The sequence below is a fragment of the Delphinapterus leucas genome, chromosome 21 (genome assembly GCF_059928025.1).
Source record: "Delphinapterus leucas isolate spDelLeu-1000000601 "Yukka" chromosome 21, BTC_Dleu_Yukka2, whole genome shotgun sequence".
NCBI classification, from domain to species: domain Eukaryota; kingdom Metazoa; phylum Chordata; class Mammalia; order Artiodactyla; family Monodontidae; genus Delphinapterus; species Delphinapterus leucas.
In genome coordinates this window covers 34,432,046-34,447,874 of record NC_143149.1, presented here as the reverse complement: position 1 = coordinate 34,447,874, position 15,829 = coordinate 34,432,046, and the positions used below count along the sequence as shown (strand labels likewise).

General features: G+C 38.6%; 1 protein-coding gene across 2 annotated transcripts in view; it reads right to left on the bottom strand.

The window, feature by feature from the left end:
- Positions 1-15,829, bottom strand: part of PSD3 (pleckstrin and Sec7 domain containing 3) — a 572,386-nt gene that overhangs the window by 385,011 nt on the left and 171,546 nt on the right. For both annotated transcript variants that reach the window (XM_022571390.2, XM_022571392.2), the window contains exon 3: positions 14-1,118. In XM_022571390.2, coding sequence (XP_022427098.2) covers positions 14-1,118 — 1,105 coding nt within the window. The remainder of the gene's footprint in view (positions 1-13; positions 1,119-15,829) is intronic.

Here is a 15,829-nt window from a genome sequence, read left to right as displayed (position 1 = left end):
TATGCGAGCTCACCTTTCCCTGTCTCTCTCCAATTCAGGTTTCATCTCAAGATGTTCCTTGTTTTCCCTTAGGAAGACTTCATCCTCTCCACTCTCAAGAAGAGGCTCAGGCAGAAATGGCCCTGAGCCAGTGGCCAGCCTCTCTGAAGGAGCTCTCCAGGTGTCATCCCAAACACTCTCAGTTAAACCAGCTGAATCCCACAAACCAGCAGATGAGACGAGATGGCTTGGCACTTTAGAAAACTCTTTGCTTTCAGGAGGGGTTGTCCTTTCCAATGATGTCTGAAAATCCACAGGTTGCCATGTCCCTCTTTTCTCCCCTCCTGTCCACAATATTTCCACCCCTTGAAATTCCACATGTTTGACCTGGCCTGGGCGTCCTGAGGAGCTGCCTCGACCACATTGCTCTGGGTGCTCTCTCCCCTGATCAGATCTCCTCTCTCTCAATAAACCAGCACTTCCCACTGAGCTGTGGGTCACGGGGCTCCCCACGGAGGATGCTGGACAAGCTGGCTCCTGCACATGGACAGCCCCCTTTCTCCCATTATTAGCTCTTAGGGAAAGCTCTGCTTGAGTTTCTCCAGTTAATAGTGCAGTCAGGTCCTCCTGGATGCTCAAATAAAAACTTTCCTCAGTCGTAACTTCAGCTGAAAGAGGTATATCGGGTGACTTTTCTCGGCCAGCAGGGAACAGTGTGTTGGCTCTCTGTGTTTTATGACTGGCAGGGTCTGGTTCTTGTTCCACCTGCTGAACTAAAAAAGTAGAAACCGCATCTCCATCCAGTACCTTTGTAGCCTGCAATGTTCCTGAAACTATTCTGGCTTCTGTGGCTTTCAGAGCTGAAATCAAAGAGTCAATGGGTTGTAAACTCTGTTCCTTGAGATGACTCTGAGAGGGGACCTCTCTGACATCTTTTGGTCCTCCGGTAACACTGAGAAGCCCAGAGGGATGGCCAGCAAGAGACTGGACCCTCTGCTGCACCTGAGGGCAGCACGGCAGAGACTCGGCATCAAACTCGAGAGAGGCTCTTAGGCCTTCTCCACTTTCCTCCATGGTCCCATATTCTGGAAATTCATTTGTGACATTCGGGGGGAGTAAAGTGCTTCCTCCATGATCACCTACAAAGAGAACAGAATGGACACATGACTTGTTCTGAACAACAGATTCCAATGTGTGTTAATAAATCTCCATACGCATTAGGCATTCAGTCATCCTTATGTGATCCTTTCACTGTCTCCTGCCCCCACCTCTGCAACACTTGCTTCTCATAATCCTGCCGGTGGGCCCTTCCACTTAGCTTACACGAGAGTACCCACAAAGGTTTTGGCACAGACAGAGACAATCTAATGACACATGCCCTATTCAACCCTGCTTCTGATGAAGTCCCACATATGCACCTCGGTTGCTGCATATGCAAGAACAGATGAAAATAAGGATATGTATCATTTTCCAAATACCACTCATGAAATAGCAACTAAAGTATTTATATTGGGCACAACAACAAATAGTCTTACGATCCAGCCAACAATATCTGTGCAGTGCAATCTCTGAGATGGAAGCCTCAGAAAAAAGATACGATCTATTTAAAGTCAGTAAATATTTTTTTGGCTGGAAGCTTCCCCTTCACTGTTGGATTTCTGTTGTGGGGGGGAATGCTTTCAGAACATCCCTGGGGAATGAGACTGAAGTCAAAATGGAATAGGAAACTTAGTATGTTAAGAAAGATCTCTGGGATCCCAACTGAATAAAATTTAAATGGTATCATATGCAGAACCCCAATATATGAAGCAGTAAAAACAATTAGCATATATTTACTATGTAGGATCAAATTTACATCCTTTTCTTATTAAAATGGCAGTCAATGAGAAAAATGAAGACATTCTGATAACAGAATTTTAAATTGAGGATTTATGGATAACAGTTACAGTCCTATCACCCCAGGATCCAATTTCCTTCTGAACTTGGTCTTGGTTACTTTGTATTGAGAATATCCTCATCTACCCTGGAAATGTAGGGTCCTCACTTGGATAACTTTATGACAGAGGACACCTGTTGTTTTTGTTATTGCTTTTAAAGCATTGCCAGCTACCACCTTCCTATTCAGTGAAATGTTTGATGACTGTCTGAATATATACAATGAAATGACATGAAAGACTTGATTCCAAGGCATGTACAAAATGAGGTAACTTGGAAACATAAGTTAATGTATAGTATCCCACAGTGTGGAAAATCTGATAAATAATAATACATCTAAGAGTGTATTCAGTTTCATATTTCATTTTTGAAATAATTTGAAATATATTTTTTAAATTAAATTTGAATCAGTATTGATGGAATCCAAGAAGCACTTCTCTGTGATTGTAGTATTGATAGTACCTTCACAAGACAGAAGTAAGAGGATGTGGCTTGCTTGAAATCTGAGGAGGAAGCAACTTTCAAACCCTGATTTTGAAAAGGAAGACAGTTAAAAGCAATAAAGATTCCTCTTCCTGTGGCACACTGACATTTTAAATTTTTCAATAAAGACTGTGATAGGACTTTTAAGATTCAGTTGTCTTTAATATATTCACAAAATTGTGTGACCATCACCGCAACCTAATTCCAGAACATTTTCATCACCTCCTACCACCACCATAAAACCTATATCCAATCCATTAGCCACCATTCCTCAGCCCCTAGTAACTACCAACCTACCTTCTGTCTCTATGGATTCACGTGTTCTACTTCATATCAACAGAATCACACAATATGTGGCATTTTTTGTCTTTTTTTCCACCTAGCACAATGCTTTCAAGGTTTATCCACACTGTACCATGTATCAGAACTTCTTTTCTTTTTATTGACAAATAATATTCCATTGTATGGATATACCACAGTTTCTTTCCATTCATCTGCTGATGGACATTTGTGTTATTTCCACATTTTAGCTATTATAAATAATGAACATTTGTGTACAAGTTTTTGTGTCTACATTTATTTTCAGTTCTCTTGGTTATATATCTATGAGTGGATTCTGGGTCACATGGTAACTCTCTCTCTTTAATGTTTGGAGAAACTGCCAGTTTTCCAAAGCAACTACACCATTTTACATTCCTACCAGCAAAGTCTGAGGGTTCTAGTACTGCCCATATTTTTTATTATAGCTGTCTTAGTAGATGTGAAATGCTATCTCACTATGGTTCTGATTTTGCTCAATATCATTAATCACTGTGGTAGTGATTAATGATATTGAGCATCTTGTCACATGCTTGTTGGCCATTTGTATGTCTTCTTCAGAGACATATCCATTCAAATCCTTTGCCCATTTTATAATTGGGTTACTTGTCTTTTTATTATTGAGTTGTAAGAGTCCTTTGTATATTCTGGACAGAAGTTCCTTATCATATACATACTTTGCAAACATTTTCTCCCATTCTGTGGGTTGTCTCTTCCCTTAGTTGATGGTGTTTTGTTTTCTTGTTTTTTTGTTTTGCGGTACACGGGCCTCTCACTGTTGTGGCCTCTCCCATTGCGGAGCACAGGCTCTGGATGCGCAGGCCAAGCGGCCATGGCTCACGGGCCTAGCCACTCCGCGGCATGTGTGATCTTCCCGGACAGGGGCATGAACCCGTGTCCCCTGCATCAGCAGGCGGACTCTCAACCACTGCGCCACCAGGGAAGCCCGATGGTGTTTTTTTTGAAGCACAATTTTTAAAAATTTTAATAAAATCCAACATCTATTTTTTTATTTTGTTGCTTGTGTCTTTGGTGTCATATGCAACAAATTATTGTCTAATCCAAGGTCACAAAGATTTATTCCTTTTTTTTTAAGAGTTTTACAGTGTTAGCTATTACATGTAGACCTTTGATCCATTTTGAATTAACTCTTGTATATGGGGTAAAGTGGAGCTCCAACGTCATTCTGTTGCATGTGGATATCCACTGTCCCAGCACTACTGTTGAAAAAAACTATTATTTCCCCCACTGAACTGCATTAATACCTTCATAGAAAATCAACTGACCATAAACGTAAAGGTTTATGCCCGTACTCTAAATTCTATTCCTTTGAGCTAGCAGCAAGTATAACACCATCTTGATTACTGTAGCTTTGCAGAAGTAAAATCAGGAAGTGTGAGTCCTCCTACTTTGTCCTTCCTTTTCCAGGTTGTTTTGGCTACTCTGGGACCCTGGCATTTTCCATATGAATTTTAGGATCAGCTTGCCAGACACCTGAAATGTTCATAGAGGCTGGGATGAATCTGTAGCACTGCATCCTAACAATAATACTATTAAGTCTTTTGATCCATGACTATAGGATGTCTTTCCATTTATTTAATTTTCTTTAATTTCTTTTAACATGTTTTTGTTTTAAATGTACAAGTTTTACATTACTTTTGTTAAACTTACTCCCCTAAGTATTTTCTTTTTGATACTATAGTATGCAGAAATTTTTTCATTTTCAGATTATTCACTGCTAGCATATAGAAATACAACTGGTTGCCGAACTTACTATTTAGTACTAATAGCTTTTTTGTGGATTCCTTAGGATTTCCTATATATAAGATCATGTTGTCTGTGAACAGAGATAATTTTACTTTTTTTCTTTCTTATCTGAATGTCTTTTATTTCTTTTTTTTGCCTAACTGCACTGGCCAGACCCTCTAGTACAATGTTGACAGGAAGTGGTAAGAGCTAGACATCCTTGTCTTGTTCTGGATCTTAAGAGAAAGCTTTCAGTCTTTTACTATTAAGTATGATATTAGCTGTGGGTTTTTCACAAACGCCCTATATATCAGCATAAGGAAGATCCCTTCTACTCCCAGTTTGTCAAGTGTTTCTATCATGAAAGGGTGCCAAGTTTTGTCAAATGTTTTTTCTCTGTCAATTGAGATTTCCATGTGGGTTTTGTCTTTTAATCTAGTAAGAGTGCATTACATTAACTGACTTTTATATACTGAACCAACCTTGCATTCCTGGAATAAATACCACTTGGTCATGGTGCATAATCCTTTTTTAAAAGTTGCTAGATTCAGCTTTTTAGTATTTTTGCACCTATATTCATAAACAATATTGGTCTGTAGTTGTCTTGTGCTATATCTGGTTTGGGTAGTAATGTGGGCTTAACAAAATGAATTGGGAAATATTCTATATTGGCATTTATTTACACCTTTTTTAAAAAACATTTTTCATATTTTACACTTTTTAGGCTTTTATCAGTTTTCTCTTCCTTAATAATTCAGGGGACTTAATTTCCTCCATAGTTTAAAAGTTATAAATTTATTGTTAACATGCAATGAAAGAAAAAAGTATACAATCCAAAAGCATGGGCTTTTTTCTTTAACTTAGTAAAATAGCTTTAAATTGTTAGAGAAGTGCTTAGATCACAGTGGGAAATATTTCCTATAGATGTTATAATGCTTTTATTTAAGTTAGCGTATGCCTTTACAAAAAATGAGGATCACAGAATATAAAACTGCAAAAGTCAAAGGAATCAAAGAATTAATTTGGCTACCTAACATAATTAGCAAGAAAACAGGCTCAAAGGAATGATGTACTTGCCAACATGATACAACAAATAAAAACCAGAGCTTATCTATTTTACCTCTACTAAGCTTTACATCCCTCCCCTGCCCTCCATCTTTATTGGTATTGAGATACCCTAGTATGTGTCTTCAATCTTTTCCCTGAAATTTAAAAAAATCTTCTGAGGGCTTCCCTGGTGGCACAGTGGTTAAGAGTCCACCTGCTGATGCAGGGGACACGGGTTCGTGCCCCGGTCCGGGAAGATCCCACATGCCGCGGAGATCTTGGGCCTGTGAGCCATGGCAGCTGAGCCTGCGCGTCCGGAGCCTGTGCTCCGCAACGGGAGAGGCCCACGCACCGCAAAAAAAAAAAAAAAAAAAAAAAAAAAAAGAACCCTAGTACACTGTTGATGGAACGTAAATTAGTGCAACCTCCAGCGTGTGGAGGTTCCTCAAAAAATTAAAAATAGAACTACCATATGATACAGCAATTCCACTTATGGGTATTTACCTGAAGAAAACAAAAACACTAATTAGAAAAGATATCTGCACCCCTATGTTCACTGCAGCATTATTTACAATAGCCAAGATACGGAAACAACCTAAGTGCCCATCGATGGATGAACGGATAAAGAAACTGTGGTATATATATATTATATATAGTTTATATAATGGGATATTATTCAGCCATAAAAAAGAATGAAAACTTGCCGTTTGCAACAATATGATTGGACCTTGAGGACATTATGCTAGATGAAATAAGTCAGAGGAAGACACATACTGAATGGTCTCACTTACATGTGGAATTTAAAAAAAAAAACAAAAACAAAAACAAGCTCACATATACAGAAGAGAGACTGGAAGTTGTCAGAAGGATGTGGGGGGAGGTGAAACAGGTAAAGTGATTAAAAAGGTACACACTTCCAGCTATAAAATAATCATGGGGATGTAATATACAGCACGGGGACCATAGTTAATAATACTGTCTTGCATATTTGAAAGTTGATAAGAGAGTAGATCTTAAAAGTCCTCATCACAAGAAAAATAATTTCTGTAACTACGTATGGTGATGGACTTATTGTGGTGATCATTTCACAACATATACAATAATGAATCATTACATTGTACACCTGAAACTAATATAATATTGTATGTCAATTATACTTCAAAAAAGAATTCTTGAAATTATGGAGAAACAAGCCTGCTCCAAAAGATGAGCTTCAGAAAAACCGTGGCCCTTCTAAGACTGACCCGGCTTGAGGCCCAGTAAATGAAATGGATTTCTTTCTACTCTGAGTAGCAAACTCCTTAAAAGAAAATGGCTGAAGGAAAAAAAGAAAAAAGAAAAAAGAAGAAGAAAAAGAACTATTTGGCAAGTCTTCTGCAGACTTGGTCACAGCTTCACAGTAGAAATGTGAAGTAAAGAAGTTTATCATAAGGGATTCTGAGCAACTGGATATAGGTTTCCCAAAAGACTATGGGGGCCACGTCCATGAAACCACAATTACGAATCATACACACACTCCCTAGGAACTAGGCCCAGTCATTTTTAGGAAAAGATTCTTTGTTTGTTTTATCTTATTTTGTGTTGTTGCCACTAGAATATAAACTCCAAAAGAAAAGCACTTTGTCTGATTTCTTTACCATTATATCCCCAGAGCCTAGAATAACAGTACCGAGCAAAATGGATATATTTGTTGAATCAATGAATGAATGAAGAATGTCCTATAACCAACAGGATACCATTTAATAGAACCTCAAAAGAGAAACAGAAAGAAGCCTCCCAAAACCCAAGCAAAATACTACACGTCAATGCCACCTAAGTTCTGTCCCCTACTCCCAAGTACAGGCTGAAGAGAATGCTGGAAACATTGCGGGGGGTGGGGGTGGGGGGCGGGGTCGTCCTTCCTAACAAGGAGCTTGCAGTCCAGCAACTCTATCTGCATATATTTTCTCTGCAGACAAAGTTTAAGCAGTGGTAAAGTTAAGTGGGGACAACCTTGGCCATAGTTCTAGAATTCACCATGATCCTACATGGGCTGTTACCATTAAACATTAATTTCTCAATTGTTTATCTTACTCTCTAAATGCTATGTTGCCCTATATGGTAGCCACAGCCACATATAACTACTTAAAAATTAATTAAAATTAAACTGAAAATCCAGTGCTCAATACCATATGTTGCTAGTGGCTATCATATTGCACCACAGATACAGAACATTTTTCCATGCTCACAGAGAAGTCTGTTTGAAAGCACTGCCCTAGAACCTTCCTACTCAAAATGTGGCCAGGGGACAGCAGCATAGGTATCACCCAGGAGTCTGTTCAAAATGCAGACTCAAGGACCATCTCAGACCTTCCTAATCAGAATCTGTATTTCTAAAAAGAACCCCAGGTAATCTGTATACACTCTAAAATATGGTAGTACTTCTCCAGAGAACTACAACAATATCTAGAAGTTGTTCTGACTACATTTAAATGGTTAATTTTTATTCTGAAAGATAATCTTAAGAGTTCCTACCTCCTAACCGAAAGGTCCAAGTGTTCAATCAAGTAAACAAGAGGTAAAGAAAACATGCAGCCTCTCCTTCCAATCAAGAGAAAGTCTTGTGCATTCTGGTCTGGGTTTGCCATCCAGCTGATCCAGGATCCTTTCAGCAGAGGAAGAGAACCACCTCGACTGTGATGGGACCTGTCTTTAGTTTATAGCTCACAGTGAATTTCTCCCACAGTGAATGGTCAATGACTCTACCTTTAGGCAAAAGACCATAAAGTCCTAAAAAAAAACCTACAAATGTAAAACTGAGCATTAGTAAATGCCTGTACATTAACATCTGTACATAGCCTTAAAGAAATTACATTGTAGCTTAAAAGAAAGAAGCTGAGGGAAAGGTAAGGTTTTTCTGTTTTTAAAAACTGGGAGATTTTCCCAGACTTTCAAGATTCATGTCACTGGATATATCACTTGTAAAATAAAAATGCATAGGCAAATTCACTCTCGTGTGGCACTTTCAAGACAGCACTATTTTTTATAAGTACAGTTGAGCACATTTTCAATCCTTTATAAATCATGGCTAACCCAGCCACTAGAAGTCAGTTTCTCTCCTTCCCTTGTAGGTTGTTCATAAATGCAGTAATGTCCTTGGTGCTCTCTGTTCCCTAATGAATATCAGCTACCAAACATATTAAAACGTATATAATCAGTTAGTGTGATAAAAGAACTATAAGTTCTTAAGTTATTTCAACACTGGAAAACTTTCAGAAACAACCTTAAAGACACACTGCCCCCGACCTGTCAGGAAGGAATTCAATCCCATGGACAGAAGGGTGCCTGATTGTCCCCTTTAGTCTGAAATTTCATAAATCAATAAAAATAAATTGAAGACAAAGGTCCAATTTACAAAGCAACATAAAAAGTAAGCCTTGCAGAGTAAAAAATCTCAAATACATTTTATCTATAAGTAATCATAATCCTTAACTGTGAATAACAATGATCAATGTCTCTAACAATCAATAAACCCCTCCAGTATCACAGTGATGCATGCATGGTTTCGATTTGCAGTGCAGTAGAAAAAGTTTTACTTAAAAAAAGGAAACAAACAGGAGAATAATCCATTTTTACTAAGCAATAGAAAATATATTTAGTATGATAAAGGTGATATAAAATGAGTATGAGTAATGATAATTTGCTAAATTAGTAATATAAGCACATTATATTTTGGTACACACTCTTAATAAAAGTCCCACTTTGGAGATGGCTACAGTATGTAGCTGAGGATGCTGGCTATTACCTGGTCACTAATAACTCTCTAAAAGCACAGATATTTAAGGTATTTATGTTACAAAACCCAGGAAAAGGTCTGCCAACCACTACACAAGCTATTAGCATGTGCACACGAGACAGTTCTATTAATTGGACACTCTTTCCCCAAGTGATTAATAGTTGCAGCTGTGCTCATCACAAACTAAATTTCACATACTAATGATTCAGAACCCAATTTTTCTCCTTCAATTCTAGTCCCTGGGGAAATGAGACTAGCTTTCCATTCCAGTCAACCGCAGAGGAGCTCTGTGGGCTAGGAGCAGCAGCACACAACACACGGAAGGTAAGACAAGTGCGCTAAGGAGCAGCCCAGCGACCTTAACCCAGGCCTCTGCCAGCATGCAGAGACCTGGCACTCATCACGGAGGAGAAATTCTAAGCTGCAAGAGCTGAATTTAGACCTATCTTTAAAATCATTGTTTTTAAAAGCTGGTTTCCTTTTCTCAATCAGTAGGATTCTCCACTTTGACCTATCATCCACTCTGATTTGTTTCTTCTTATATCCACACTTTGTGCTTCTCCTTCCAGTCTTAGCGCTTCTGATCATCATTGCTCCTCTGATTTCACCCATTCTATCCTTTTTCTACCTCCTCCTGTTAGGAATCCACACTTTTAAAAACCCAATTTTACGTTCTAATTTTTTCCAGCTTTATTGAGATGTAATCGATATATAACATTGTGTAGGTTCAGGGTATACAAGGTGTTGATTTGATAAACTTACAGATTGAAAAATGATCACCACTATAGCTTGAGCTAACACTTCCGCCACATCACACAATTACTTCTTTTTTGTGGTGAAAACATTTAAGATCTACTCTCTTAGCAGCTTCAAAGTACATCATACAATATTATTAACTATAATCACGATGCTTTACATCAGAGCCCCAGAACTTATTCATCTTGTAACTGTAAGTTTGTACCCTTGACCCGCATCTCCCCATTTTCCCCACCCTGACAGCCCCTGGTCACCACCACTTTACTCTCTGAAAACCCAATTTTTAAATTTCTCTGATCTTCACTGATTTTTTTTGTTTTCTCTTTATTTTTAAAAGCAAAAGTTTAAGCTTTTAAAGAACTCCACAGTCTTGTTTATAGCAGGCTCTCTTCTGCTAAAGTTAACACAGATGTGGTGGTATTAATATAAGTTCTTATTTAAGATATTTTATTAAATATTTTAATATTTTAAAATTGAAATATTAAAGAAATTTAATACTTAAGTTGAAATTCAAAATACTATACAATTCTTTTTCTTAAAAATCACAAATGCCAAGCAGCTGGAGTGCCTAGCAGTGATGATCCACTACAGCTGTGGACTTCCCTAAACCGCTGTGTGCCAAGACAGATGTCAAGTGCAGTGGAAAACAACAGCTCCACTCAGCCTCCAGCCTGTCACAAGCCTCAGCTGATCCATATTTGCATTCAGTAGTTTTCATGCTCAATAAGAGACCCACAGTTTTGCTAAGGATTCAGGCTGCAAATTGACATGAGCAATAATTCCAAGCGTCTCTGAAAATGCAAATTTCACCGAAGTCAAGTTCCCTGGCGAGAGAGAAATAAATCTTGAACTACTCTAAAAGTGACACTTTCCACAGATCAGAAAAACACACCCCCATGTGTAAACTGAGGAAAAATAAACCTCCAGCAGAGACCACCTCAGCCTCAAGGACAGTGCTCAAGGAGCGGCTGTGGTGCTGCCTGGGGCTAGCCAGGCTCTCCTCCAGAGACTCCGGCAGAGCAGGGGGAAAGCAGTCTGAGCTCTTTAAGAGAAACTCCTCCCCATTCCCATCCAGTGCCACAACATGATGGCTTTCTAAAACTACAGGGGTAGCTGGTTTCCTCTTTCTTTCTATATAATACATCAGAAACAGGGAGAAACAGGATGATAGAATTCTGTGTTCCCAGGAAAGCCGTTTGAACAACAACAAAAAACAATGAAAGGAAATAAAATTACAGGTAAGAATAATATTCTGTTTTCTATTTAAAAATAAAAATTTTGAAAAATCCAATGTCAGATGCTAAAATAAACCTTCCACGTTAAAGCCAGGGGAGGTTCTGGGCAACAGCACTCGGAGGGCAGGTGGTATCTTTCTGGCGGCTGGGGAATTAAAGAACGGCTGGCGTGGACACCCCGGATAAATGCAGTATGTGCTTCTCTAGTCAGGATTCAGCAAAACCTCATCCAGCCCCAGCAGTCTCCTACTGGGATGGTCAAAAGACAAGACTAGTAAGCAAAAGCAGTCAATAATACAGACGGATCATTTTACAGCAGCATTTTACAAAAGATATATAAAAATATATTTGCCTGCATAGACCTACAAATAGAGGTTACTCACAGAGATTACTGTAGCTCCAGCAGTTACCCATTGATCATAGAAAATGCCCAGTTCATCAGCTTAACGCTTGAGAAAAGTTAGCTAGAAAAGAAGCTGGCTAATTCAAAATCTGCCGTTCTAGTAACTGGAAGCAAATGAGTTTCAGATTTCCTGGCAGCCCCTGTGGCCCTGCAATGCACAGGGTGATGTCCATGGAAGCGCTCTGAGCACCAGGAGCCCGGCTGAGCGAGCTGCCGCCTCTCCCTGTGTCACAAAGGCACAGCAGCCTGCCCTCACGCTCCCGTCTGCCTCTGCGCTCTCCACCTTGGTAGCTTACCGAAAACAACCACCGTAGGGCCTTTCTATATTTGTGAAAACTACTTCCAAGGAGATAATGGAGATGACGGGAGTGAGCTTTAATGTAACCATTTCCCCAGTGCAGCAGCAGGAACCCCAGCAAAGCCTCGGAGAGGACTGTACCACCCCGAGTGACATCAGAGGTGGGGCTGTCATCTCAGAATTATGCAGCATTTTCTCTGATGCAAGAAGGACACGCGTGAAAGGAGATGGATGGGCTCCCTTTTAGAGGATTTAATTCTTGTGTTATTTAACCAGAAAAGGCAAAAGCAAATGTAATGTTGAACAACTGCTGTGGGAGGATCTCAATCCTGCTTTCCCGGTCCTCATCTCACGGCTAAATGACGCTGCCAACTAAAGTCATTTTACTGACGACTGCATTACCATTCCTGCAATTAAATTCTTATTTAATGGGTAGCTGATATTACTTGGAAAATGTGACATGAAAAAATTCGAAGACATTAACATTTAGTTTTAAATATGATGACATAAACTTTTACATCACCAATGGTACCTCAGATGTATGCAATACCTTTCTACACAATCTCAATAAAAATACTAAATGAAAAACTAATGGTTTTGTAGATGAGAAAAGTGAAGTGAAAAATAGCACGAGATGAAGAGCATAATGTAATATTGGTCCTTAGTCTTAGTAACAGAGGTTAATACAAACATTGAAAATATCTCATCTTCTATAACCTTAATTTTCCAACCAGTATGAAAAGCAAAGGCCAATACAAAGCAATTGATGAGTATTTTTATTCACTCCATATGCATTTACTGAGTACCTAATAGGTGTGAGATAATGTGCTGGGTTTAATTTGGGGTATACATTTCTCATAAATAATATAGCCAGAATAGAAAATATTTATAAAATGCTTACTATGTGCCAGGCACCACACTAAGCAGCTTTATTGTATTAACTTATCTATTCCTACCAGCAGCCCTGTGGGATAGCTACCATAATTAACCCATTTTACAGATAAAACTACTGAAACGCAAGAAGTATCTGACTTGTATGAGTTCACATGGCTAAAACCGGCACAGGCAGGATTCAATTACAGGCACTAAGGCTGCAAAGTCCACCCTCTCAGTCCATAAAGCTACACTGACTCCTGGGGGCTTCCTTGTCAAGTAAAACAATTCCAAAGGAAGAATATAATTTTCAGAATTTGGAACCACAGCAAGTCAAAAATAGCAAGAAGATTCACCCAAATATAAGAGGATAAAGGCAGAGAGTACACCTAGAGAAAGCATACGAAGATAGTGAAAATGACACCCAGGAGAGGAATTTCAGTGCTGACTGCTCCAGCGACCTTGGGCCAATGGCTTTAAATCTTTCGGCTTTAGTTTCCTTACTTCTGAGCTATAGATTTTTAAATTATAAAAGCACGGTTAAAGCGCACAATCTAGATTTGTAGTCTGGGTTCCATCACTTTCCAATTATGTCCCTCAAGCAAGATTTAACCTCTGAGGGGCTCAATTTTCTCATCCAAAAAAAATGAGGAAAACAATGAGGTTGTTCTGAGAATTAAATTAACTATTCATATAAATATATAAAGCACTCATACTAGCAACTAGTATATAATAAAAGCTCAAGATTATTATTATTGTTACTATAATCATCATTACTTTTAGCATTATTACTGCATTTTTAAACTACAACTGCCAGCTTCCTCCCTCTTCAAAAACTTCTCCAGGAAGAGCTGCGATTTTTCCAGAGTTGGTAGGAAAAGCAGAAAGGACAACCTTTGCTGGTGTCATACAAACATTAACCAACCCATGAATCACCAACTCTCTGTGAGATATAAGCTGAAGTTGTTGGGTGTGCTTTCCAAGAAAGCTCCTTACAAGGGGAAAAAACTCAAATACACGAATGAGGGTGCTGAATAAAGTTACTGAGATTATAAAAAGGCTGCATAACTAAGATGATCCCCTTAAATGCATCTACCAGTGACTGTGAGGAAATGAAACTGTCTCAACCACACAACTGTCTCATTTCCAAATGTCTAGCATTTCACATTAGGCTTTAATTAACAATATCTTTGACAGACATCCTACAACTCACCATTTTAAAAAGTAAAGCTTGAAAATAAATTTATTACATATTCTCTAGTCTCTCATGTACACTATCTCTAAAAAATATACATATGGAAACAGCACCTGAGTCTACGACTGGGTTGGCAGTGACATCCTGAAGTCTTTGACTGTCTGGTTTTGTTTTGTTTCTGAAATGTAACCTAATAAAGCTGCTTGAAAGACAGATAATATCAATAATATTCAGATGAGAGAACCAATAAAAAATTTACCAACCAATATTCTGTTTATATCTCCTCTGTAAAAGATAATTTGTTTTTCTAGAAATATCACGGACAGACTGTACCAATCAAAAAAGCTAGATTTATAAAATACACTTTTTCATTAAAATTTAAGATCTTCTAAACAAAAGTATACAACAGCCAACTGCAACCAATGTTTTTTAATGAAAGTATGAAATTTAAATTATAAAGTATTTTGAGTGTTAACATAAAGTTTGTATTGACTGTATCTTCTTATTTTCTGTGTTGATGCTCTGGCATTTGGGGCCTTGATCTTGGAGAGGCAGCCCCTCCCAGGGCTAGCTATTTCCTGAAGAGAGCAAAGGACTCCCCTGGGAGTACACTTCTGATGCACCAATCAACCGATCCAGAGCCACACCCCATGCATCTCCTTCCTCAACCTCTCCCACCTAAGCCAATATTCCCCGGCTCTAAATCACCCAAGGGCCTGGCATGGGACAACTAGGAACTACCCCTAGGCTTTAACCCTTGAAATTATTCAAACTATATAATCTTAAGCTTATGTAGGTATCTACCCTGCCTTACCCATTCCTTCCAGCAAAAACTCCATTAAAGGCTGGGCTGTGCTCTTCCCCACCCCCCTCTATCCCCATGTGGCCCTGCAGGTGTTTCTAGAGATCTGTGAGTACACTTCTTTCTTCATGACAATTATTCCCGTGTCTGTGTGACTTACCATACCTGATTAAATCAAATCCTAAATACAAATCTTGTAAGAAAGTTTTAAGAGAAATGAATAATTAGTTATTCTTGAATAACAAAATTTCAAATCAGTAATGTATTTCTAGACTTTATTGTCACTAGCACTGACAAGCTGTAGGTAATAAATTGCTATTTGATATAACGTGTTACTTCTCAAAAATTTCCAACAAAGTAATACAAACAGGCAAGCAAACTACTGTTATCCAATTTAGTACAAAATTTTAGAATTAAAGATATTTTACAAATAAAGACTGTATAATGCCAATTTTATCACAACATATGATATTTTATTATTTGCCTTTATTACTTACTAAATCCATGAGGAGACAAGATTATCAGAAGAACTGGTAACAATAGTTCCTTATTTGAAATAACTTCGTTTTATTGAGCAAATTTCAACAAATAAGAAGCCAGTTTTCCAGGCTTCCCTGGTGGCGCGGTGGTTGGGGGTCCGCCTGCCGATGCAGGGGACGTGGGTTCGTGCCCCAGTCCGGGAGGATCCCACATGCCGTGGAGCGGCTGGGCCCATGAGCCATGGCCGCTGAGCCTGAGTGTCTGGAGCCTGTGCTCCGCAATGGGAGAGGCCACAACAGTGAGAGGCCCGCGTACCGCAAAAAAAAAAAAAGAAGCCAGTTTTCCTATCTCAAGTTATTTATTTTTTAATTCTGGTTCTTAGATGTTAACAAACATACTCAGTGCCAATTTCAGGATTATAAAAATTTAGTTTTTACATATTAGTCTACTGTCTCTATTATAAGGTACATCTGAATGTTTAAGATTAACATAGAAAACAGAATC